Here is a 26,419-nt window from a genome sequence, read left to right as displayed (position 1 = left end):
TTGCTGGATCAACAGGCAGGGAAGCCGTAAGACAGCTGCTTAAGAACCCAATTTAATAAGATTTACAAGTCGACAGTACAAAAAAAACAATGTATAAGTCATGGCAAGACTAGGGACAGAATTCGAAGGCAGAGAAACCCCCGGTAAGGGGCCCCAACACGGTGGAGATCTGAAGGTATTTCCCACTGATTCTCTACATCTTGGCCTTATCTAACAAATGTAACCAAAGCCTGAAACTGAGGCTAAGATTGAAGAACTACCCAGATCTAACCTTTCCCTCCCCAAGCCTCTCTGCTCTGGAAGGAGTAGAACTGAAAGAAGGTGAGAGGCTATTAACCTAAAGAGAACAGAGCCTCTGGCACAGCTGACAGGGCCTTCACAGCGGTCAGATGACTGTGCGTCCCCTGCCTGCTCGTGGCCTAATGGCTTTCATGTCTGCAAGCTGGGCTGCCCGGTGGGGACAGTGACGGGGCCAGGGAGGCAGAGGGGTGCCTTGGAGTGGCTAAAGGAGACGTGACAGGGCTGGAGGTGCCCGTCCCAACTGGCTGCCCGTGCAGATTTCACCGCTGCAGAGGGCTGATGCCAGCTCCTAGCTCGCCCTCCTCCTCCTCCTCCAGCTGGAAGGGCTCCACGGGCCACCTTGCCCTGACGATGGGCTCCACGTGGTCCTGAAGCCGGTGCCGCTTCATGTGGGCATTTCGACTCTTGATCTTGTCAAACACCCTGAGGAGGCACCAGAGGACACAGGGGTCAGAGCAGGGGGAGGCGGGTAGCCCTGAGGGGGGGACCCCAGGGGGCTGAGGGCAGGTGGCGTGGGAGCATCCAGGGAAAGGGCGGTACCTCTCACACTCCCGGCAGGGAAAGAAGCCTTGGCCCGCCCTGCTCCCCGGCAGCTCAGGGGTCCGCTTCGAGCTGACATTTGGGCTGGAGTTGAGGGTGGACTCCCTCCTGTCAGTCTTTCTCTTTAATTCGGGGATTGGACGGTGGCTGGGTCTATCCCGAGGGCTACGAGTGACCTGCAGAGGTGATGAAAGGGTGCTGACCGCCCTGCCGCCCTTCTAAGGGAGAAGCAGGTGTCCAGAGCACAAACGTCGTGGGGTGCAACCCCCCCACCCCCGCCCATCTTGGCTGGGCACTGGGCATCCAGATCCGCACTGAACTCCGGAAGCCCTACCCCGAGACCCTCTACCTTCGCTTTGGTCCTGTCTGCTTCATCCGGCTCTCTCTTGGCCCTCTTTTCCGGCACTGGGGCTCGGCTGCAGTCAGACTTCATCGTTTTTTTCCAGATGTAGTAATACTCAACGCACTGGGCTACAGTTTTTGTCTGGACCTAGTGGAGGAAGACAAAAGCCGGCTAAGGACAGTGCCTTAGGAGCAGCAGTGAGTATGGCCTTGACGCCCTAAATCCCCTCCCCATGGGGCCAGCTGCCACGTTTTGAAAGCCCTCCTGAAACGTCTCTCCCCTACAGCTTGGTATGCTCCTCTGCTACAGGGGACGGAGAATCACAAAGTCCTCCCGGGGATGAAGGAGTTCAGAGAGAAGCCACCAGAGTCAACACCATCTAAGCTCTGCACGCTCTGAGCAACAAGGCTAGCCCAGGAGCGCTTCTCTCCAGGAAAACGCACACAAAGGTACACGCGAGGATGCTCACTGTGACATCACGTGGAGCCACATGTCTACCGACTGGGACTAATTAAAGCAGAGTGTCCTTACGTGGTGGATACCTCATAGCCTTACGCGACAGCTAGGCAGAGCCCTCCAAAAAACTGAAGAGGAAGGAATACTTCGCAACTCATTCCATAAGTTCAACATTTCTCTGACACCAAAGCCAGACAAAGATATTACAAGGAAAGAAAGCTACAGACCAATGTCCCTCATGAACATAGATGAAAAATTTTCAACAAAACTTTAGCGAATAGAATCCAACTCTCTCTCTATATATATATATAAAGGACAATATACCATGACTAAGTGGAGCTCATCCCAGAAATGTGAGGTTGGTTTAACAATCTAAAATCAATGTAATTCATCATATTAAACTTAAAAAAGAGAAATCATATGAGCATCTTGATAGGTGCAGAAAAAGCATTTGCTACAATCCAATGTCCATTGCTGATGTAAGCTCTCAGCAAAATAGGAATAGAAGGAACTTCTCTTCAACCTGATAAATGATACCTACAAAATCCCTGCAGCTAACGGTGGAGTGGTTTTCCCTCAAATATCACGAACAAGACAAGGATTTCCACTCTTACCACTTCTACTCAATACTGTACTGGTGGTTCTAGAGTGCAAAAAGGCAAGAAAAAAAGTAAAGGCATTCAGGTTGGAAAGGAAGAAATAAAAGTGTCTTTATTTGCAGATGATATGACTGTCTATGTAGAAAATCCAGTGGAATCCACAAAAAAGTTACCAAAACTAGTAAGTTAGTTTGGCAACACTTCAGAACACAAGATCAATATAAAAATCAATTTTATTTCTATACATACTAGCAACAAACCATTGGAAACTGAAATAAAAAAGAACTGTTTATAACATCATAAAAAACAGAAGTACTTAGGAATAAATCTGACAAAAAATATGCAACAACTGTACACTAAAAACTTTAAAACATTGCTGAAAAATTAAAGATTTAAATAGAGAGATATACCGTGTTCACGAGTCAGAAGACTCAATATTGTTAAGATAACAACTCTCCCCAGTTGACCTATAGAGTCAAAAACAGTACCAATCAAGTTCCTAGCAGGAATTTTAATTTTGAAATTGACAAGTTATTTCTAAAATTCATAGGGAAATAAAAAGGATCTAGAATACAAAAAATAACTTTGAAAAAGAATAACAAAGTTGAAGGACTAACATTTTCTGATTTCAAGACTTAGAATAAAGCTACAGTAATAAAGACAGTATGGGAAGAGCTTAATAAAAGAGATCAATGGAACAGAATACAGAGCCCAGAAGTAGATGCATATATATATGGCCAACTGATATTTAACAAAGGTACAAAACCAACTGAGTGGAGAAAGTATGATCTTTCCAACAAAAGGTATTGGAACAATAAATATCCATACGCAAAAAATGAACTCACCTCGTACCCCATACAAAAATAAACTTAAAATGGATCATAAATCTAGAAATAAAACCTAAAACTATAAAACCTCCAGAAGAAAACACAGGGGAAAATCTTTGTGACTTTGGGTTAGGCAAAGATTTCTTAGATACAACACGAAAAGCACAGTCTATAAAAGAGAAACTAATAAGTTATGCTTAATCAAAATTAAAAACTTTTCTTCAAAAGACGCTGACAAATTGCATATTGGGAGAAAATATTTCCAAAGCATATATCTGGATAAAGGACTGGTGTTCAGAACAAAATAAGAACTCCTACAACTCAATAAAAACACAGTCACTCCAATAAAAACATAGGCAAAAGATATGAACACACAGCTCACCAGAGAAGGTGCACATATAGCAAAAAAACACAAAGATGCTCAGCATCATTAGTCATTAGAAAAATGGAGTCAGATGCTACTGTACACTCATTAGAATGGCTAAAATTAAAGAGACTGAGCATACCAAGTGTTGACGAGGGTGTGGAGCAACTGAACCTTTCATAACCTGCTGGTGGGAATGGGAAGTGGTACAGCCACTTTGGAAAACAGTTTGGCAGTTTCTTAAAAAGTTAAACATACATCTACTATAACTTACCCTCATTCCCCTCCTAGGTATTTATAATCCCACCCCCATCCCCGCAAAAAAAAAAAAAAGAACCCAGTACATGTCCGTACGAAGACTTGTACGTGAGTGTTCAGAGCAGCTTTATCTGTAGTCATCAGTAACTGGAAACCGCCAACAGGTGGATGGTTAAATGAACGGTGGTCCGTCCATACAATGGTATACTCCTCAGCAATAAAGGGATGAACTATGGGTATACACGACAACATGGATGAATCTCAAAATCATTATGTTGAGTGTAAGAAGCCAGACAAAGAAGATCACATGCTGTATGATTATTGCATTTATATAAACCTCTAGAAAATGCAAACTAATTTATAGTGACAGAAAGTAGACAAGAGTTGACTAGGGACCCGGGTGGCAGGAAGGAAGGGTTGCAAAGGGGCAGGAGGGAACTTTTGGGGGTGACAGATATTTTCATTATCTTGATCATGGTGATGGTCTTACAAGTGTATAAATATGTCAAAAACATTAAATCTTACACTTTGATTATGTGCAATTTTGCGTACATCAAGTTAAAAAAAGAGCAAAATAATCAGCAGGATATTAAATATATGATCTCATCCTTTTTTGAGAAAGTGCATACAGGTGTGTAAAATCCATATGGGCAGTAAATGCCTGTCAGGTTATCAATCAGAAGTAGGATTGTGGGGAGGGGCCTGGAGGGCTTTATTTTGAACATGGGATTCATTTCTGTACTGTTTGGGGTTGTTCAAAGCAATGGCATTTTAGTTGTCAACTGTTCACAGCATGAGCAGAGTATCGCCCCTGACAGGCCCTGCAGTTTTAGCGCCTCGGCCGTGTGAGGGAGCCTTGTCTACACCAGCCTGCCATGTTTGCCTTACCGTCTTGTGTATCAAGTAGAAGTCCTTCTTGTGGGCACAGAACGCCTTCTTAAAGAGCCTCTTCTCTGTGGAGGTCCAGATGTCCGAACCTATTGGAGAAACAGCCAAGAGGAGGAAGGATGTTTCTCCTTCTGGGACCGCAGCCACGGCTGAAGTGCAGACTCCCCTCCTTTTTTCAGGCCACCGAGCGCCAATTATATGCCAAGATTTCTGCTAAGCCCCTTACTTGCTTTACCTCACACAATCCTCACAAAAACCGTAGCAGGTAGGGGCTATGACCTTCCCCACTTGACGGGTGCAGCAACTCGAGGCTTCCGCTGGTTAAGAGACTTGCCAAGTGCAGGCGCGGGCCCCAGGTTGCCTGACTCCAGGGCTGGCGTGCTCAGCTGCGGAACCTGAGCCCGCCCCAACCTGGCACCCCCCTTCTGGCCAGGCAGAGCTCACGAGGGAACCAGTGGAAAGGGGAAGGTTGGATCCAACTAGAGAACAGCACCCACTGAGTCCCCCAGAGAGGATGGGCCCTTCTGGGAGGGCAGGTGCAGGCCCCAAGAGAACTCCTGGAGGCAGAGCTTGCCATGGAAACTGACTGGCTCACAGGGGCCTCAGCCAGGCCAAAACCACGCGGGCAGCCACGCTCCAGTTACCTGTGTAGTGATAGTTGGCGAGAGGGTGAGTCGGTGGCTTCTGGGGTCCTTTCAGTAAGAGGGTCTCCAGGGCAACCTGGAACGAGAGGAGTGGCGGGCAACTCTCTGAGGGAGGGAAGGTGAGGTAGAGGCCCGCCTTCATTCTTTCATTCATTCAGAAAATATGTGCAGCCCTCCCCAAAGCCACCCCTACCCCAGGGTGACTCAAAGTGTGGTCGGTCTGTGGACTGGCCACCAGCTGTGAACCACTTGGGACACATTGCCTACAGCACTAAGCGTACTGTTGAGTGCAGCCGACGTTACCTTTTTCATAGCAAGATTTACTTGAAGGAAACAGCGTGTGGACTTATTCTGGCACAAGCTCCTTATTTCTTCAAGGAGCAGCATTTGGAGTGGCACTGCCCCTGCCCTATCCCATTTTATGGTCCTCATAGCACTAATCATTATCTATCACTTTAAAAAATTTATTTCATGTGTTCACTCTCCTAAAATGTAAGCCCTGCAAAGAGAGGGCATCTGTCTTGCTCAACAGTGTAACCTCGGTCAGGACTAGCTATGCAATTTGCAGCACCCAGCGCAAAATGGAATCACGGGGCCCTGTGTTCAAAAACTGTTAAGAATTTCAAGATGGTGGCAGCAGAGCATTAAACCAAGAATGGGCCCCTGAGCTGGCCCCAGCCTGATACCATGACATCACCAGGTATCAGGAGGACCCAGTAAATATGTGCTGATTACTCTGCTGAGCACCCACCACGTGCCAGCCACTGCATCTCAGCTTGAGAAAAAGCACCATATAGCCCTGACTCTTGGGTCTCCAACTCGGGTGACGTGACTTCTTCTCCCACTACACAGAGTTGGACTTCTTTCTTTGCTAAACTTCAGGATTGTGAGGAGGGTCCTTGGAGGAGGCAGAGGCATTTCTGTTGCATCAGAGGTTTTCACACACCATTTTTAATCAAAAAGTTAAAGTTCAGTAAATAAACCAGATTAATGCAGGCCCTGAGTTGCTTCTGCTAGGCACCCCCTCCCCAGTGCCGCTGAGATGAGGTAACGTTGGAGGAACCCTGGTGCTCTGCTGTCACCCCAGATAAATAACTGATTGACCCCGTATGTGTGCATTTCCCCTACATTCACAAGGACACCACCAGTCCCAAAGCGACCAGGGAGAAGGGTGGGTGGCCAGCCTTTGGTTCTCGTGAGCTGCAAAGCCCCAAGTAGAAGGCACGTGTCTTGCGCCTAGAGCCCCTGGCCGTAAGAGAGCAGGGAGCTTCTCACAGCTCCTCTGAGCCCACCCTCGCCTGCACCTCACCTGGATGTTGCCCTGGGCTTCATGCAGGCAGTGCAGAGCGAGCTCCAGGTTGGTGCCCCCGCCTGGCATCACGCTGGAGCAGGCCACGTTGCAGAGCTCGGTCACTGTTTCCAGCAGGCAGCCCGGCAACGAGAAGGAGAGGAGGCACAGAGGGTCAGCAAGTGCCAGAGAGGAAACCTCCCCGACAGCACAGGTGGGGCGGGGGGCTCCTGCCACCATCTCCCTCACCTCTCTGTTAACAGCAGGCTGAGGGAAGGGAGGGACAAGGAGGACGGGCAGAAACCCTGCTCCTGGCACCTGCTCTCGATGGCCTGGCCAGCTACTGGGTGAGAGGAGAGGTGGCGCAGGGGACTGCAGCACAGCGAAGCAGTACTGCGCCGAAGGCCAGCTCTGCCCACCCCACCCCCGCCCGGGGGTCACTGCTTCTTGGTCAAGGTGAGAACTGGGAGGAGAAACCCCTTGGAGATGGAGGAGGGCCCTTGGGAACCTGGCCCCAAAGTCTCAGCCACCTCTATCCTGCGTTTCCGGGTTGGTCATCACATCTCCCCATGGCTTCCAGACCAGAGAAGCTGCATGCTCGTCACTTCCAGCCAGTGATCTGTCCTGGAGCTCTGGGATCTCAGCCTGAAAGCGGCTTCCTATGTTGATGTGTCTGAAATGAGGCCACACACACGGACATACAAGACATATGTGTGTGACCAAGATGGGAAATAAAAGAGAGATGTCCGGTGAGCCCTGCTCTCAGGCCACAGCCCTGCTCTGTGGAACCCTTCGGCCATCTCTCAGACACCGGGAGTGCCCATCACCCCAATAGACACGTGCACGTATTCCACAGACCTCTTGCGGGATACTCTCTTCCTTCCTCCAGTTCGCTTCATAGCCAGATTTCTGGCCTCAGGCGTTTGGGGTAGGACAGAGGAGTTATGTGCTGATACCTGGTATGCTTCCACATCCAAGGTAACATCCATCTAGCCACAGCCCATGGCTATAAAAGAGTGTCTCATTGTGGCATCACCAATTCTACCTAGAACCCCAGGGTGCTGGGCATTCTGTCCACAGAGATCCAACTATGGTATGTCTGGACAGAAGGAATATTGGAGAAACACCTGGAAAAATCCACCACTTCTCTCCTAGAGAGGCTCTGGATGTAGACCTGACTTTACCGGGATGAAGGCTCCCTTGGGAAAAACCGACACTGGAATGCACGGAGGGTAAAAGCATCCCCACTTTGGAAGGACCCTCAGGTTCTAAGTCTGTCCCAACTCACGGTTCAGTGCTGATCTTGGTGTTGTCCTTCACCACACAGATGCCAAAAGAGCCGTCCACGTGATCTGGAAAACACCCAAAGAAGAGCCTCAAGAGGACTGGCTAGAACTGCCCCGCGAGGCCCTTTCTGCCTGCCTTTCCAGAGCAGCTAAAGGCAGGCTCTTCAAGATTGCATGGTATACACATACTACTGTATATAAAATAGATCATCAACAAGGACCTACTGTATAGCACAGGGAACTATACTCAATGCTCTGTAAGAACCTATATGGGAAAAGAATCTAAAAAAGAATAGATATGTGACTATGTATAACGAAATCACTTTGCTGTATACCTGAAACTAACACAACATTGTAAATCAACTATACTCCAATATAAAATTAAAAATTAGGAAAAAAACGATTGCATGGTATGGAGTTTCCTCAAAAGTTAAAAGTAGTAGGGAGGGTGGGAGGGAGGGAGACGCAAGAGGGAAGACATATGGGAACATATGTTTATGTATGACTGATTCACTTTGTTATAAAGCAGAAACTAACACACCATTGTAAAGCAATTATACCCCAATAAAGATGTTAAAAAAAAAAAAGTTAAAAGTAGAACTACCATATCCTGCAGCAAACCCACTTCTGGGTATTCATCCAAGAGAACCACAGTCAAGACCTCAAAAGGATATCTGCACTCCCATGTTCACTCCAGCACTATTCACAATAGCCAAGATGTGGAGACAACCTAAATGTCCATTGACAGATGAGCACGTAAAGGAAATGTGATATAAACATACAATGAAATACCATTTAGCCTTACAAAAAGGAAATTCTGCAATATGCAACAACATGGATGACCACTGAGGACATTATACTAAGGGAAACAAGCCAGTCACAGAAAGAGAAATACTGCATGACTCCACTTATATAACGTATCTAAAGTGGTTGAATTCACATCAATATAATCAAAGAGTGGAATAGGGGTAACCAGGGGTTGGGGGAGTGGGAAATGGGAGGTTACTCATCAATGGGCATAAAGTTTCAATTAAGCAAGCTCTAGAAATCTGCTGTATAACATTGTACCTATAGTCAACAATACTGTATTGCACACTTAAATATTTGTTAAAAGGGTAGATCACAGATTAACTGTTCACATCACAATAAAATAAAAAGATTGCATGGAAGGGGGATAAGACTTCTAAAAAGTAGAGTAAGGAACTCGGCAAAACAACAAATTTACTGATAAAAATAATTAAAAAAAAAAAAGAACAGTAAGCTAAAGTCTCTGCAAGTTGTCCTAAAGGCATACAGCATTTTAAGAAATACTCATTTAGGAAAATCTACTAAACCTTGGTAAGAACAGTGAGAGTCTGTGGCACTGGAGCCATGGCTCACTCCCTTACCCACCTAGCCCCCAGCTCTTTGTAATGGAAGCTCTACCCAGGTAGGTGCAGCCAAGGAGATGGGGGCTGCTTCTTCCCCCGGCTCCCATGCTTAAAGGATTAAAGTAGGATAAAATAAAAATTTCTCATCAAAGAGAAAATGCCATTAAGAGACGGAGATTATTTTTTAAAAAGAAACAAATGTGGACTTCCCTGGCAGTCCAGTGGTTAAGGCTCCGCGCTTCCACTGCAGGGGGCACGGGTTCGATCCCTAGTCGAGGAACTAAGATTCTGCATGCTGTGCGATGCAGCCAAAAAAAAAAAAAAAAAAAAAAAAAAAGAACCAAATGGAAATAATTCTGGGGTTAAAAAACTACAATAATCAAAATAAGGCTCAACAGTAGATCTGAGCTGGCAGAAGAAACGATCAGCAAACCTGAAGATAGAACAATGGAGACTATGAAATCAGAAGAACAGAGAGAAGAAAATGTAGGCAAGTGAAGAGAGCCTCAGAGAAATGTGAGATGTCATTAAATGCAACAATATATATGTAGTGGGAGTACCAGAAAGAGGGGAGAAAGGGACAGAATATTTAAAGTATTAATGGCTGAAAATTTCCCAAATTTGATGAAAAACAGTATGTATATCCAGCAAACTCTATAAACTCCAAGAAAGGTTAAACACAAAGAGCTCTACATCCAGACATAACATAGGCAAAATGTTGAAAGCAAATATAAAGATAAGATCTTGACAGCAAAAAGGGAAAAACAATTTGTTACATACAAGAGCACTACAGTAAGATTAACAGCTAACTTCTTAACAGAAACGATGTAGGTCACAAGGCAATGGGATAATATACTCAAATTACTGAAGGTAAAAAAGGGTCAACCAAGTATCTTATATTCAGCAAATTGTCTTTCAAAAATGAAGGTAAAATAAAGACAGTCCCAGAGAAATAAAAACTGAGAATATCTGTTGCTGGCAGACCTGTCTTACAAGAAATATTAAAGGTGAAATATTATTCAGCCGCAAAAAGGAACAAAATACTGATACATACTGCAACATGGATGAAACCTAAAAACATCATGCTAACTAAAAGGAGGCGTTCATAAAGGACCACATACTGTATGATTCCACTCACATGAAATACACAGAATAGCCAAATCGATAGAGACAAAGTAGGTTAGTCGTTACCCACGGCTGGGGGTGGGGAGGATGGAAAGGAGGGACTGCTGATAAGTACAGGGCTTCTTTTGGGGATGATGAAAATTTCTGAAAACTGATGGTAGTGATGGTTGCACAGCTCTGTGAATATACTACAAACCATTAAATTATATACTTTAAAGGGATGAATTGTCTGGTATGTGAATTATGTATCCCTAATAAAAATAAATACTAGAGAAAGTTCAGATTGAAAGCAAATGACATCAGATGGTAACTTGAATTCAAACCAAAAAAAAAAAAAAAAAGCAAAGCGCTAGTAAATCTGGGTAACTATAAAACTCAGTATGATTGCGTATTTCTTGTCTTAAGTGCCTTAAAAAACAACTGCATAAAACAATATGTATTGTGGGCCTGTAACATATAGAAATATGATATATGTGACAGTAACTGCACAAGGAGCACAGCTGCATTGGAGTAAAGGAATATCACCTCAGACAGTAACTCAAATCCACAAGAATAAATGAAGAGATCAGAAATGGTAAATAAGAAGGTTAATACAACAACCTCTATAAATCATGCTTGCTTTCCTTTATTCTCTCAGGTTTTTTACACGAAATAAAATTATATAAAGCAGTAAACATGACCAGTAAGGTATTACTGGGTCTCTCACATATAATAGCAAAAGAGTTAGAAGGAATAGAGCTAGATAGGGGCAGTGTTTCTATATTTCATTGTTAATGAGTTATTACACAACCTAACAGATTCTGATAAGACATATATTTTAAGTCCTAGAGCAACCACTAAGAAATGACTAAGAAAAAGTGAAAAATTAAGGAATTAAAATGTTACACTAGAAAATACTTAATACAAAAGAAAGCAGGAAAGGAGGAACAGAGGGAGAAAAAGACATGTAACATATAGAAAATAAAAAGCAAAATGGCAGATGTAAATCCAACCATATCAATATAACATTAAACAAGAATGGATTAAACAAACCAATCAAAAGGCAGAGTTTGTAAGACTGGATAAAAAAAACACATGATCCAACTAATGGTGTCTATAGGTAACATGCTTTATTTTCAAAGACACAAATAGGCTGAAAGTAAAAGAAGAGAAAAATACATACCAAGCAAACAACAACCATAAAAGAGAATGGAATGGCTATACTAATGTCAGGCACATTAGACTTTAAAACAAAAAATATTACTAGAGATAATGATAAAATTATTGTAATAATGACAAATGATATCACAATCACATCATAATGATAAAAGGTCAAGCCATGAGGAAGATGTGACAATTACAAACATATACACACCTAAAAACAGAGCCCCAAAATACACAAAGCAACAAACGACAGAACTGAAGGATGAAATAAAACATTAAAAAATAATAGTTGGAGATTTCAATACTTTCAACAGTGGATAGGGCAACTAGGCAGAAGATGAACAAGGAAATTGAAACTAACTAGACAAAACAGACAAAATACAGCATTCCACCAAACATCAGTAGAATACATTCTTCTCAAATTCACATGGAACATTCTTCAAGACAGACCGTATTCTAGCCCATATAACATGCCTCAATAAATTTTAAATTTTAAAATAAATTTAAGGGAATTCCCTGGCGGTCCAGTCGTTAGGACTCCACGCTTCCACTGCAGGGGGCATGGGTTTGATCCCTGGTGGGGGAACTAAAATCCTGCAAACCGCACAGCACAGCCAAAAAAATAAAAATAAATTGAATAAATTAAATTTAAAAAGAAACAAAGTATGTTCTCTGACCACAAGAGAATTAGATTACAAATCAATAAAAGGCAGCAATTTGGAAAATTCACAAATATGTGAAAATTAAGCAATACATTCCTTAATAATCAGTGTATTAAACAAGAAGTGGAATGATAAATTAGAAAATACTTTAGCTGAATGAATATAAAAACACAACATACTAAAACTTACAAAATGTAGCTAAAGCAATGTTCAGAAGGAAATCTATAGCTGTAAAATGTCTGTATTAAAAAAGAAGAAAAGTCTCAAATTATTTATGGTCAACTGATTTTCCATAAAGGTACCAAGACAGGGCTTCCCTGGTGGTGCAGTGGTTGAGAGTCCGCCTGCCGATGCAGGGGACACAGGTTTGTGCCCCGGTCGGGGAGGATCCCACATGCCGCGGAGCGGCTGGGCCCGTGAGCCATGGCCGCTGAGCCTGCGCGTCCGGAGCCTGTGCTCCGCAACGGGAGAGGCCACAACAGTGAGAGGCCCGCGTACCGCAAAACAAACAAACAAAATAAAACCCCACAATGAGCTACCACTTTACACCCACTAGGATGGTTATAATAAAAAAGACAGATAAGAAGTGTTAGCAAGGATGTGGAGAAACTGGAACTTTCATACAACGCTGGTGGAAATTTAAAATGACCCGGCCATTTTGGAAAACAGTCTGGCAGTTCCTTAAACGGTTAAACATAGTTACCCTTCGACCCAGCAATTCCACTCTGAGGTATATACCCAAGAGAAATGAGGACTTATGTCCAACAAAAACTTATACATAAATGTTCTTGACAGCACTATTTGCAATAGCCAAGGGATGAAAACAACCCAAATGCTCGTCAACTGATGAATGGATAAATAAAATGTCGTCTATCCAGAGAATGGAATATCATTCATCCATGAAAAGAAATGAAGCGCTGATGCATACTACAACATGGATGAACCTTGACAACATTATTCTAAGTGAACAAACTAGACACAGAATATCACATATTGTATGATTCCAATTATATGAAATGTCCAGAATAGGGAGACCCATAGAAAAAGTAGGTTGGTAGACGGGTGGTTGCCCAGGGCTGAGGAGTTGGGGGCTACAGGGCCTGTGTGTAACCGCTCGTGGATATAATCTTCTGGGGTGATGAAAATGCTCTAGAATTAGATTGTGGGATGGGTGTACAATCCTAAGAATACACTAAAAAAAACACTGTACACTTTAAATGGGTGATTCATATGGCGTGTGAATTATATCTCAATAAAGCTGTTTAAAAAATTACTCGAAAGGGCAGGCAGAAGGGTGGTTAGGCTAAATGGCGTCTATTTTCTTTCTGGCTACAAAATTATGAGCACCTAGAAGGCTGCTGGTCCCAGATGGTCCTGGGATAGTTCTGAACAGCAACGGGACCCCCAGACCAGACCCAGGCGTAGGCCAGAAAGAATGGCTGGACCAAATTCTACAGGGGGCGGGAGTCTGGCCCCCCGCAGGCCCGTCGTGGGGTGATCAACCTCACTCACCAAGCATGGCGCTGATGAGCCTGTCGGGACGGGCCTGAGCAGATGTGGAACAGAGAGTGTTGAAATACAGCCCAGAGCCCTCCCGGATGGGGCTGAGCATTGGGGGCGGCGTGTAGGGAGGGCACTGGGACAGTCCCTTCAGGAGGCAGTCCACCAGGAACACGGGCGAGCGCAGGCAGCTCTGGCGGCATCCTCCCGGGCCCGGCTCCCCAGACATGGAGGGCGGAGGAGGGATGAGCAGTGCCTTGGGCCGGGGGAGCTTCTTCCGCTTCCTGTGTTGCCTGCTCTCCTTGCTGTCTCTCTCTTCCCCGTCCTTCTCCTGTCCCTGGAGAAGAAGAGACTTCAGAACCACGGGGGTCACCTGAGGCCACCGGCCCCACAGCTCAGTCCTCAAGATGGCCTGAGAGTGGGAAAGGGTACTGACCAGCCAGACGCACACCCAGCAGAGTCCTCAGCGCAGGAAGCCGGGCAGGGCCACCACGCCTGAGCCAGACTCCAGACCCTAAGCCGGGCGACCTCTGACGCTGGAGCCTTCTCAGGCACCCACACCCCCCAAGGAGAGGCCCTCACTCAGACCATTTTGGAAACTCATGTCCGTTGTTAAAGTGACTGGCACTTAAAGTGTGGGGGCCAGACGGGTGCAACAGCATGACAAAAGGAAAACCTGTTCTCCTCAAAATGACAGCAGCTCCTGCGAGACCAACAGTGGGCTCCATGCACCCCGTCCCCGAGTCCAGCATGAACTTCTCCAGGTGGGGTCTTCCAGCACAGGCTGAAGAGACGATGGCTTGAGCTTGCTACACTCTCTCTTACCTCCACGCAATCTCCCCTCCTCTCTGCCCATCTTACCCCTCCTCATCCTCCAGCTCTCAGCTGCAACACCCGCTTCCTCAGGCAGGGTCTCTGGTGCCCCCGGGGCTCCCACAGCTCCCTCTCCCAGCCCGGCCCGTTCTGGGTCGTCAGTGTCCGGGGATGGGTCTATCTACTCCGCTGGGCTGGAAGCCCCAGGAGACGGGGGCAGGCCTGTTGTGGTCGCTGCAGTGTCCCCAGCCCTGCCCAGCACAGGGCCAGACACAAAGGAAGTTCACTGCAGGTTGAATGGATGAATGAACACGCAAACCAAGCTCTTCTGGAGTCAGGATTTGGGGGCTTTTCTCACAGCTCCCACTGGCAGGTGGAAAGCAGCTGGAAGGAAGTGCACCCACCTTGCTCCCCGGGGGATGGTTCGCTGGAGCCACAGGCACCGACACAGGGACCACCAAAGGGGCTGCGGTCATGTTGTCCAAGGACTTCCTGGCTCCCGGGGGACTCTGCCTGTCGCCCTCCGGCCTCAGCACCTGTCTTGGTGGCTTGCAAAACTCCATGCCACACACCTACACACAGAGAAGAGCCAGCCCTTTAAGAGACACAATAGGTAGGGAGCAAGGGGCCCCTCCAGAGCAGCAGAGCCCTGACTCCTGGCCCCCAGCCAGGCTCCCCGCAGGAGGACTCCATCCTGAGATGAATGGCAGCTTCGCGCCCCTTCACCTGCAGCTCCTGCTTCCCTCGAGGTGACGGCCACTGGTCGCTGTGAAAACACATGTGGCTGCTCAGCCCTTTCTCTGTATAAAACATCTGGCTGCAATTCTTGCAGACGTAAGTGCTCCTTGGCTCTGCCCAGTCTGTGGGACCGCCATTGTGCTGGTTACTGTGGGGAAAAAAGGGAGAATGGGACTCTGTCCCCAAACACTGATCCTCTGACAGCTCTGGACGAACCCTAAGAAATGGAGATGATGCCCCCGGTGCTCCGTGGCCTGGTGCTCGCCCCTTCAGGAGTGAAGCATCCAGAGCTCGCTCCCCCACAGCCAGCACATCAAAGCCACCAGAGGACTCCCGAGGGGCTTCTGAACTTACCAGCCACCTGCCATGTTCTCCTCCTTCATCGGGTCGGGGAGCCGGTAGATATTTCCACCCTGAAGACGAAAATACATCTGAGTCAACATATCAGAAATGAGATGCAAGAGTGAAAACTATAAGACGTGGAAGAAAACACAGGTGTAATTCTTGGTGACCCTGGAGTAGGCAGTGGTTTCTTGGATGACTCCAAAACCAAACAAAAGACAGAACGTATTGGACTTCATCAAAACTTACAACTTCTGTGCTTCAAAGGACATCATCAAGAAGTGAAAGGGATAAGGGACTATGTATATTTATGTATATTTATGTATAAGGGATCTATATGTCTTTATGTATATTTATGTATCTATAATACATAATGAACTCTCACAGCTCAATAATAAAAACACAACCCAATTTAAAAATGGGCAAAGACTCTGAATAGACACTTATCCAAAGAGGATACACAAATGGCCAATAAACAAATTAAAAGGTGCTCAGGATTATTAGCCATCGGGGAAATGCAAATTAAACCATAATAAGATTATCATTTCCCACCCACTAAGGTGGCTGTAATAAAAAGAACCAACTGGACAATAACAAGTGTTGGTGAGGATGCAGAGAAACTGGAGGCCTCATACACTCTGGGTAGGAATATAAAACAGCACAGCTTTTTGGAAAAGTCTGGCACTCCCTCAAATAGAATTACCCTATAGCCCAGCAATTCCCCTCCTAGGTATTTCCCAAGAGAAATGAAAACATATGTCTAAACAATAATCTGTACACAAATGTTCATAGCGGCGTTATCACAATGGACAAGAAGTGAAAACAACCCAAATATCTATCAGCTGATGAATGGATAAATAAAATACGGTGTATCCATACAATGGACAAATTACTTAGCAATAAAAAGGAATGAAGTTCTGATCCATGCTTCAACACAGATGAACTTTGAGAACATCCTGTTAAGTGAAAGAAGCAAAAGACACAAAAGGCCATGTAGCGTTATGATTCCAATCACGTGAAGTGTCCAGAAGAGGCAAATCCATGGAGACGGAAGGTAGATGCATGCTTGCCAGGGGCTGGGAGGGATGGAGAGATTGCTGGTGACAACCAAAGGTGTGGGGTTTCTTTTTGCGGTGATGAAAGGGTTTTGGCAAAGAGTGGCGATGGGTGCATGACCTTGTAAACATACTAAAAACCACTGGATGGTACACTTCAAAGTGGTGAATTAGATGGTACGTGAATATTAAAGCTGTTACAAAAAAAAAAAAAAAAAGAGGAGGAGGTAGCTGTGGTGTAACAGGAAGGATGCTGGACCTCGGAACATCACGAAGAGAAGTGGCCAAGCTCTCTGCGCCCAGGACCTCGTGGGCACGATGTGGGAGGACCCAAGCTGCTCCACAAGGACAGACTGGCGCCAGGCCTGCAGCAGGGGCCAAGTCGGACTTGTGGACCTGTGATTCACAGCCAGAAAAGACATAGCATTTCACGTATGAATGTCAAGGGCAAAGGAGCTCTGCCTTTACATTCTCTGAAGAAGTGAAGGAGGCAAATCCAAAAGGAAGCGAAAGGCAGAAAGGAAGCAAATAGAAAAAGTTTAGTGAAGAAGCATGACACAAAGTGTCTCTGACAACTCTAAAACCCTGTTCTGTTTTGTGTGTGTGTGTGTTGCAGGGCTGAGGGTGATGGGAGGAACCATCACTTCTCTGGACCTTCATTCCCCCCTCTGTAAACAAACTGCATCTGAGGATTTGCTGAGGTCAAATACAGTGCCTGGACAAGTTAGAAACACGGAAACAGGTAAGGACGAGACTCTGCCTCCTGCACGGTCAGGTCCCGTGAGAGGGCCCTGGTACCTGGCTCCTGTTGAATATCGTCAGCTTGGACTTGGAGTCCCAGGGGCGATCCGCTGGAGGCCCGGCCGATGACGAGAAGGAAGCCATGGCTACCTGGCTTGGAGAAGCCGCACAGCGCATATCCATTTTCACCTTCTCCTTCCGGAAGCCTGAAAAGCGCTGGGCCCTGGAGTTGCCAGAGGAGAGCCTGTAGCCTCCGCCCCGGGAGCAGGCTGGGCCCTTTTCACCTTTCGTGGCCCCGGAAGCCATGCCACTCTCAGCCTGGGCCTGCTTCCCTGGGAGGCGGGCTCTGGATGGCTCCTCCCCTCCTAACTGGGTCTGACGCAGGCCCCCGGGGGAGAAGATGTCCCCCAGGTCCAAGATCCCTTTCGAGGATCTCAACTGCTTGGCCAGAGAGGAGATGTCTGGGTTCCCAGGCGGGTCCAGGGATGACGCTGTGAGGGCAGGTGGAGCGGCAGCCACTTTTGGTCTTCCCTTTGTATCCTGGCTCACGCTGCTGGGGGAGGCCTCTGTGGGGAAAGCGGGTGTGGATTTTCTCCTGCAGGCTAGGGATCCCTCTGGCTCAGGGTTCACGGGGCCAGCATGGAGAGAGTCAACAGTGGGCGCCATAGGCGGGGGCTGCTGTGGCCACAGCCCCTGCAGTGACTTCAGGGCAACTTGCTTGCCGTCGGGCGTGGGAAGCTTGGAGGAGGCGGCGGTCACCTGGGTGTGGGAGAAGATCCGCTGGGACTTGGTGATCATCTGGAACACCTGCATCTGCTCGTGGCTCACCAGAGACTCCTGAGACTTCAGGAACAGCTGCCGCAAGAGCGGCGTGGCATCCGACGGAAGGCCGCTGGGCTTCAGGCCGTCCTGGGGGCCAGACTCACCAGGGTTCTGCCACGAGAAGGAGTTGCAGTCAAACTTGCTCTTCTTGGAAGCCGAGGAGTCGTCTTCCCCGCTGGTGCCGGCATATCTGGGGTCACCCGAGGCTTCCTCCGGTGCCTTCAGGAGCGTGGGAGGGAAGGGCGGCGTGTCCTCCGGACTGGTGCCCCGGCTGGGTGAGGGCTCCCCCGCAGGGGAGTCGCTGCTGAGCCCGGGGCCAGGCTCGGAGCCCTCCCGGGACGGCACTGCAGAGGGCTTGTGGACAACAAACATACTGTTTCCTTTGCTCTTAGGGCAGCCCGACAGGTTTCGGAGCCACTGGAAACTGTGGCTTAATGGCTGGGAACTGGTGGGGACAGTCTGGCCACGGAACAGAGGCAGGCAGGTGGGCAGGGGAGCGCCCTCGGGCCAGCCCTCCAGGGATGATGGGGGCTGGAGCAGCGGCAGCTCCGGTTCGGCTGGGTCAGGGCCGCTGTTCTCCGCTGCCCGCGAGTGGACGGCTGTTAACACGTCCGTCGCAGGCTCCTTCCGTGGGGGCCAGGGCTCCTCGGGAACCTCAGTGCCCAGGGCTCCTGGGGCCGCCGGGGTGCTGGCTGGGCCGCAGAAGGAGGACCCTGACGAGGGCAGGCAGGAACAGGCCGTGTTACTCCCTTCGCCGCTGTCTGAAGGCCCTCCCGGGGCTGGCCCGGAAGGAGGGATCTTCTGCTGGACGATGCTGTTCATGATACAGCGCAGGAGGTCTCGGTTGGGCAACAGGGAGCTGGGGGATGGGGTTTCCGGGGGCACCAGGGACCACAGGCTTGCGGGTGCGGGCTGGCTGGCCACCTCGTGCGCGTGGGGTGAGTTCCTGCAGGCCTCCTCCTCCGGGGGGGCCTCCTTGAGGATGCACAGGCCGTGCTGGACCTCGTAGTGCCGGCGCAGGGAGCGGTAGTCGCAGTAGCTCTTGCTGCAGCCCTGCTCAGTGCACACAAAGGGCTTGGTCTTCTGGTGGGTGAGCATGTGCCCCGTCCTGGAATCACATGAGGAGGAAGTTAGCGGGTGTCTCGGCGTGGGTCACCCACTGCAGGAACCCAGGCGTGTCCCCAGGGGGCAGCAGCATCGCAACTCAGAAACTGTGCTCAGACCCTATGAGGAAAGACCCCTGCTACAGTCAAAGCCATCTGGAAGGGGGAGCTCTTTCCCTGACCCTTAAGCAAACCCCTAATCTGAGATTAAAAAAATCAGTGGGAGCCAAGTCGGAGTTCCCCAAAGTGGGTTCCTAAGGAACACTAGTCTCCAGAGTTGCTCCCTGAGGACTTGGGCTCAGCTGGCAAATAAGTTTTGAAAAAACACTGTTTACTTCTTGTAGGTTCATAGTAGCCAACTGAAAAGCCACAGAGTAGATAAAGAGATATCTGTTTAAATTTCCATGTCTCTCAAACTCATTTGCCCACAAAACCATTTTTTTAAATAGCCCCTTTTAGCATCCCCAAGAACCAGAGAACCAGAGTTCTGAGAACGCACTTGAGGAAATGCTAACTGGGGGATGATCCTTCCTCGAACAAAGGAGTCTTTGCCTTCCCATAGGATTCCTCTAGACAGCTACCTGGGAGCCCCACAGCAAAAAAAAACAAAAAACAAAAAAAACACACCAAATTTGCCTATAATTTCTGCAAATATAAAAGAATGCAAGTATGTATTATATTTACATCATACTTATATCTACATTAATATATTATAAATATAAACAAATGGGTAAATCACCCTCTGGGTTCCCAACAATCCTACTCCGGATGGTTCTAATCAACGTGGCCCAATAAATAATAAAACCCTTTCCCAAATGTGGACCGTTGGCCTCCATCTGAGGGAAGCAGCAGAGAGGGGATCCGGAGACCCGCTTTCTAGCCCTAACTGTTACCAGCTTGTGACAGGAGTAAATCATTTCCCATTCTTAATGGGGAGAGGGGAGAGGATGAAATGAAAGCGGGATTCATCGAAGCCCTCAGTAAAGGCTGGGCGAGCTGTAAAAATGCAAGGGGTCGTCCTCTCCCACTTACAAGTCTCTTGGTTTGAAAGTCTGTCTCTCTTCCCTCAGCAGCAAGAAAAGCTTATCATTTCTAAGACATGAAGAACAAACAGAATTCTGCTCCTAACTCTTATACTGAGATTGCCTTTTAAAGTCAAGTTAAAAAAAAAAATCGAGTTAAAAAAAGGGGGAATTAAAAAGGGAAAAGAAAGAGTGAACACTCCATTGCCATGTTCTAGAAACAGGCATTTCAGAACCCCTCACGCCCTGGTGTTCTCCCAACATATATTCCTCATGGAGTGCATATCTGTTCTGCTCAGACACCTACCAGGGACTCTGAAAATTTCTCTACAGAGTTAGCCCAACTCCCTCTGTGACAAAATTGCCTCTGGAGTGTGTTTTTAAAGCATAAGAGTCCTGTCTGCAACTCGCAGCAGCGCTCTCCTCACTGGAGTGAATTTGGAGGCTGGGGAGGGCGGGCTGTCCGGGGCAGTGTAGGCCCTGCGCCCCCAAACACTGGCCGTGGGAGGAGCACAGGTCGCACACACCTGGGACACCCGACGGTGGGGGGCGGTGCAGGTGGATGGGAGGGGATGCAAAAGAACCAGGAACACGCCCAGCCCCCAGCAGCCCCCTAAACAGACGTCCTGACCAGACTCCTACATACAGGTGGTCCTGACGCTTAAAGGCCTTGCTGCAGATTTTGCACACGTGTCTCCTTTCCTGGCTGTGCGTCAGGTAGTGCTTGCTGAGAGAACTGGCACTGCTGAACACCTTCCCACAGAGGCTGCAGTCCAGGAGTGCGTTCTGAGGGGAACTGTGCTGCCGCTTTCCTTTCCTTGTGCTCCCAGACGTGGCCCTGCCTCCTTTGTCAGCCTCTCTGGGCACCTTGAGCACGCCTAGCCCCAGGTCTAGACAGAGGGAGAAAGCACAGGTTATGATATCCGGGGACGTTGGAGCCCGGGCGGAAGCGCTCTGCCACCCTCGGGCCAACTTCAGAAGCTGAGTCCAGCTCAGGGCATCGGCCAGAACCCCGACTTCAGCAGCTTCACTCGCAGAGATGACCCGGTTTAGCACCAGGTGAGGGGGAGAAGGGACCCTGGTCAGGGCACCCCTCCAGGGCAGCACCCAATCGTGAAGCCACACTTGGGGGGTAAGAGAAGGGACAGCAACAGTCTGAGCGCTTCCAGGACAGAGTGGCACGACGGGCGGGGCTTCATGACGGTAACATCAACAGCACACTTGCAAGTGCAAGCCAGAAATGTACAATGCAAAATCTTAGAAAAGTTTAAGTCCTTTCTCCCAGCCAATTCCACTCTGGGTTTTTTAATTAAGGAAATTAACGCAGATCTGTACAAATTCACGGAGATCGTGCAGTTAACTGCAAGTGAGTTAACTGCAGCATTGTTTTTCCTGGTGAAATGTGAGAAACCACCTAATAACTGACACAAGGGCAGGTGGGTGACTGCATTCTGGTCTCAATGGTCTATGACGCAGGCATTTAAGATAAAACTGTAGGAAAATATCCGACGACGTGAAAGGATGTTCATGCTGTACCACTAAGTGCTGTGCCACTAACAAGAGGACTGTTGAAAAACAGAATGATCTAGTCTTTAAAAGGGAAAAATAAATTTGAATAGAAACAAACAGAATGGGATTGATTGGTAGGATCATGGATCAACTTAATTTTCCTTTTCCTGTATATCTGAATTTTCCATGTTTCTGTACTCCTTGGGTAAATGATAAAAGGTATTTCCACGAATGACGTCATCAGAGGAACAGGTGAAGGGGCTGGGAATGTCCACGTGGGAGAGGGAGACGTCTTCAAGTAGCTGAAGGGACAGGATGTGGAGGAGGGAGCAGGTTGCTTCTGTCTTGCTACAAGGGGCAGAGCTAGATTTGATGAATAAGAGGTAAAGGGAGGGACTTCCCTGGTGGCACAGTGATTAAGAATCCGCCTGCCAATGCAAGGGACATGGGTTCGAGCCCTGGTCCAGGAAATTCCCAACGTGCCGCGGAGCAACTAAGCCCATGCGCCACAAGTACTGAGCCCGCGTGCCGCATCTACTGAAGCCCACGCGCCCAGAGCCTGTGCTCCACAACAAGAGAAGCCACCTCAATGAGAAGCCCATGAACCGGAACGAAGAGTAGTCCCCGCTTGCTGCAACTAGAGAAAGCCCACATGCAGCAATGAAGACCAAACGCAGCCAAAAATAAATAAATAAATTCATATTAAAAAGATGTACAAAAAGAAAAGTATAGGGAAGCTGATTTTAAATCACTAGAAACGTAAGGACAGTGGATACGAGAACTAAGAACTCTGCAGGCTTGCTGCTGTGTTCCCAGCTCCTGGGATTCCCATTCTTGTACTTGTAGGCACGCAGTAACTGTTGGGTGGATGAATCATGGAAGATTTTTCTACCCCTTAAGACGGATTAGACTGCCTCATGCGACAGCAAGTTTAGAAACTGCCCTTCATCTAGGATGCAGCAGAGGCTGGCCCCAAGAATCCAACGGGTCAGGGCGTGGATATTGCACCAAAGGACCCCAAATGCTAATTCTCTGTGGCTGAGATGTAGCTTGAGAGACACAGCAGAAAGGAACCTCGACTCTCATCCCAACTCTGTCTCTGGCCATTTGTCACTTAACCTGCCTGGTCTACATCTTCTTCATATGAAAAACTGCTGGGTCGAGGGGTCGAATGATTCTAACAATTTAAATGAGGGAAAATAGGACTCCCATGTGGGAAAGTCCTTGCCTTGCTAACTTACTTTTAAAATGCTCATGAGAGGACTTCCCTGGTGGCACAGTGGATAAGACTCTGCGCTCCCAATGCAGGGGGCCTGGGTTTGATCCCTGGTCAGGGAACTAGATCCCATATGCATGTGGCAACTAAGAGTTCGCATGCCACAACTAAGGAGCCCGCCTGCCGCAACTAACACCCAGTGCAGCTAAATAAATAATTAATTCTTTAAAAAAAAAAGATGAGTATTTAAAATAAATAAAAAAAATAAAATAAAATGCTCATTAGGACTTCCCTGGTGGCGCAGTGGTTAAGAATCCGCCTGCCAATGCAGGGGACACGGGTTCGAGCCCTGGTCCGGGAAGATCCCACATGCCACCGAGCAACTAAGCCCGTGCCCCACAGCTACTGAGCCTGCGCTCTAGAGCCTGCGAGCCACAACTACTGAGCCCACGTGCCACAATTACTGAAGCCCATGCACCTAGAGCCTGTGCTCTGCAACGAGAAGTCACCACGATGAAGAGCCCGCGCACCGCAACAAAGAGTAGCCCCCGCTCGCCACAAATAGAGAAAGCCCGTGTGCAGCAACGAAGACCCTACGCAGCCTAATAAATAAACAGAAGTTTTTCTCTAAAAATAAATAAATAAATAAAATGCTCATTAAAGCAACTGTTAAACTAGAGAACAAAATGTGGTTTAAAAAATATTGGCAGGGGGCTTCCCTGGTGGCGTAGTGGTTGGGAGTCCGCCTGCCGATGCAGGGGACACGGGTTTGTGCCCCGGTCCGGGAAGATCCCACATGCTGTGGAGCGGCTGGGCCCGTGAGCCATGGCCGCTGAGCCTGCACGTCCGGAGCCTGTGCTCCGCAATGGGAGAGACCACAACAGTGAGAGGCCTGCGTACCGCAAAAAAAGAAAAAAAAAAAAATTGGCAGGGACACTGAAAAACAGGCACACTGAGTCACTGGCCCGGGAAGCCACTTGCTCTTCCCAGAAAGCATGTGCACAAGCTCTAAAAGTGTGTGTGTTCTCCGACCAGCAAGCCTACAGGGAAGAATATGTGCGAAGAACTCATCCAAGAGAAAACTCAATGGAAAAGTTATTCACAGATCCACTATAACAGTCTATCAGGCAAGAATATGGTCCGACAATACAATGGAATAACCATCACAATGACAACCGAATAGTCTACCTTCATATAAGAAAGCAGACACAGTAAGTTTTAGAAACTTCAAATGAATTAGACACTTAATACATCTCTGCAAAACCATGTGTACCCTAGTGGCTTCACCTACGTTTTTTAAAAATCCACGTGTGGGAGCCATGGTGGGGATTTTTCTTGTTATTACTTTTCTTTCTTTTCTAAGTTTTCTATATAAATATGTATTACTTTTCTAATTAAAAAATATAAGCATATCCATTTGTATGAATCTGAATTTAAGTTAGAGAAGTGTAAAGAGTTAAAATTTAACGTTCAGTGGATTTTTTTTAATAAGGTAACCAAAAAAAAAAAATCCTCAAGTTTAAAACAAATCAGGAAAAATTGAACTAGATTAATGTTTTGTAACATTCGCTGGGGGACACAGACCCATATGAAAATCTGGTGAAAAATCACAGTTTCTCTGCCCAGCAAAACGCACACGTACTCACCCTAGCAGCATTTTTAGGTAATTTCTGTGGTTCAGGTTGAGAACCTTAATTACTGTAGCCAGGCCTCGCCCAGCATCTGCGATACCAAGGATGTCCTTGGTTTCTAGGATTTCACATTTAGCCATGGTTCCAACACGGGGACAAGGCTAATGGCTTGTCTACATTGTGTGGAGTGCGGGCCTCAGTAGTTTTTCATTCTAGCGAGTATGCAGGACATTTCTTGAGCTGCTGATCCCAATTAACATTGACATTTGTTCTGCAGGGCTGTTCCGGATGTGGCCTTCCACGCGTGTGGTGTGATTATAAATATCAAAGAGCTCTTAGTCAACTCGTCTAAGCAACTTACCCAAGAACCCATGAAGTGGGTTAAAAACAAAAATCAACTTTATCCTATGGCGGAAGTCTGAAGGTAAACCAAAAGGTGATTTAACCAAGGTCTTTGACTATTCCATTAGTTCTCCCTTTGCTCCTCCGCTGTGGAAGAGAAAGACTTAGAACTGCATCAATGGACTGTCGGAAGGTATTCTAACAGTATTGGTAAAAACCACTACCATCTGTCCAGTGCTTCACAGCCTGCAAAGTGCTTTTACTTTCATTTCTTCTTTTGCTTCTTACTGCTGTCACTCTGGGGGGGAAGCAGAGTGGGTATTATTGTCCCCCACTTTACAGATGGAGACAATGAGGCTTAGGTAGGTTAGACAACCAAGGAGCAGGTGGACAGGATACTGGGTCATTCTGGACATCTCAGAGGCGAAAGGAGCCTCTGAGATGTGGTGATGGATGGGAAAGTGTCCCATCAACTCAAAGGTCTGCCCACACCACACACGAGATTAGGATACCCCCAAACATCCAAGTTTCTCAACGTTATTCCCCAGGATCAGTGTTCAGTTTCCTTGACTAGGAAGTTGGGAACAATTTCCAAGTAGGAAAAAAGTGACTGTTCCCTATTCGCCCGTGGAAGAGAAAAATGTTCTTAACCATTCCGGGTACACTCAACCCCTCACCAGCCACAGGAACTCTCAAACAGCCCGCCAGGCCAGGGACCCGGGTGGACAGCCTCACCTTGTAAGGAAGTCTGAGATTCTGGATCTGCATACTCCTGCAGCAGCTTCATGGAGTCACTGTCCTTCCCTGAATACACAGACAGGGCATCCAAGTTGTCCTCCAGCACCTCGCTGGGCGCATCGGGCATCGGGAGGCTGGGGTCTAGGTCCAAGCAGCTCAGGCCGTCGTATAGCAGGTCTCGTGAGCCGGGCCCCAGATCCCGGTTGAGGGTGTCACTGCATTTGAGCGCCTGGCTCTCGGGAAACGAAGGGAGGTGCATCTCAGATGGAAGGGTGCCCTTGTCCCCCAGGCTGCACTGGTCCATGGCTCTCCACTACCAGGTCTCGGCCAAGAGCTACTCTCTAGACAAGCAAGGCCGTGTAAGGAGTCAAGGAGGAGAGAGCTCTTGGTGGTGTTTAATTCCTGAGAATGAACGAGGAGGAATCACAATTATGAGATGGCAACATGCATGGCGGATAGAGCGTGGACTTGGAATTCAAACACACCTGTATGGGGGTTTTTTTCTTGGCCACTTAACAGCCACATGACCTTGGGCAAGTCACTTAAGCTCCATGAGCCCTAGTTTCCTCATCTGTAAATTGAGCGTAAGAGTACCTCCATCATAAGATTGTTGTAAGGAAAAAGCAACCTAAATGTCCATCAACGGAGGAATGGATAAAGAAGATGTGGTACATATATACAATGGAATATTACTCAGCAGTAAAAAAGAACAAAATAATGCCATTTGCAGCAACATAGATGGACCTAGAGATTG

The 26,419-nt window shown here is 47.5% G+C and overlaps 1 protein-coding gene across 1 annotated transcript; it reads right to left on the bottom strand.

Moving 5' to 3' along the window:
• Positions 1–560: 560 nt before the first annotated feature.
• Positions 561–25,969, bottom strand: ZNF541 (zinc finger protein 541; the record flags this gene model as incomplete). The annotated part of the gene is made up of 15 exons (XM_082676780.1): positions 561–723; positions 841–1,016; positions 1,190–1,330; positions 4,576–4,664; positions 5,220–5,295; positions 6,529–6,632; positions 7,038–7,180; positions 7,796–7,859; positions 13,606–13,930; positions 14,811–14,978; positions 15,133–15,292; positions 15,499–15,557; positions 17,340–19,212; positions 20,876–21,119; positions 25,663–25,969. The coding sequence occupies 15 exons, from the start codon at positions 25,967–25,969 to the stop codon at positions 561–563; spliced, it is 4,092 nt and encodes a 1,363-aa protein (XP_082532906.1).
• Positions 25,970–26,419: the final 450 nt, after the last annotated feature.

Source organism: Grampus griseus (assembly GCF_964374135.1).
Source record: "Grampus griseus genome assembly, chromosome: 19".
In the NCBI taxonomy this organism is placed as follows: domain Eukaryota; kingdom Metazoa; phylum Chordata; class Mammalia; order Artiodactyla; family Delphinidae; genus Grampus; species Grampus griseus.
Note: the sequence above shows the minus strand (reverse complement) of the source record. Positions and strands in the feature narration are given on the sequence as shown.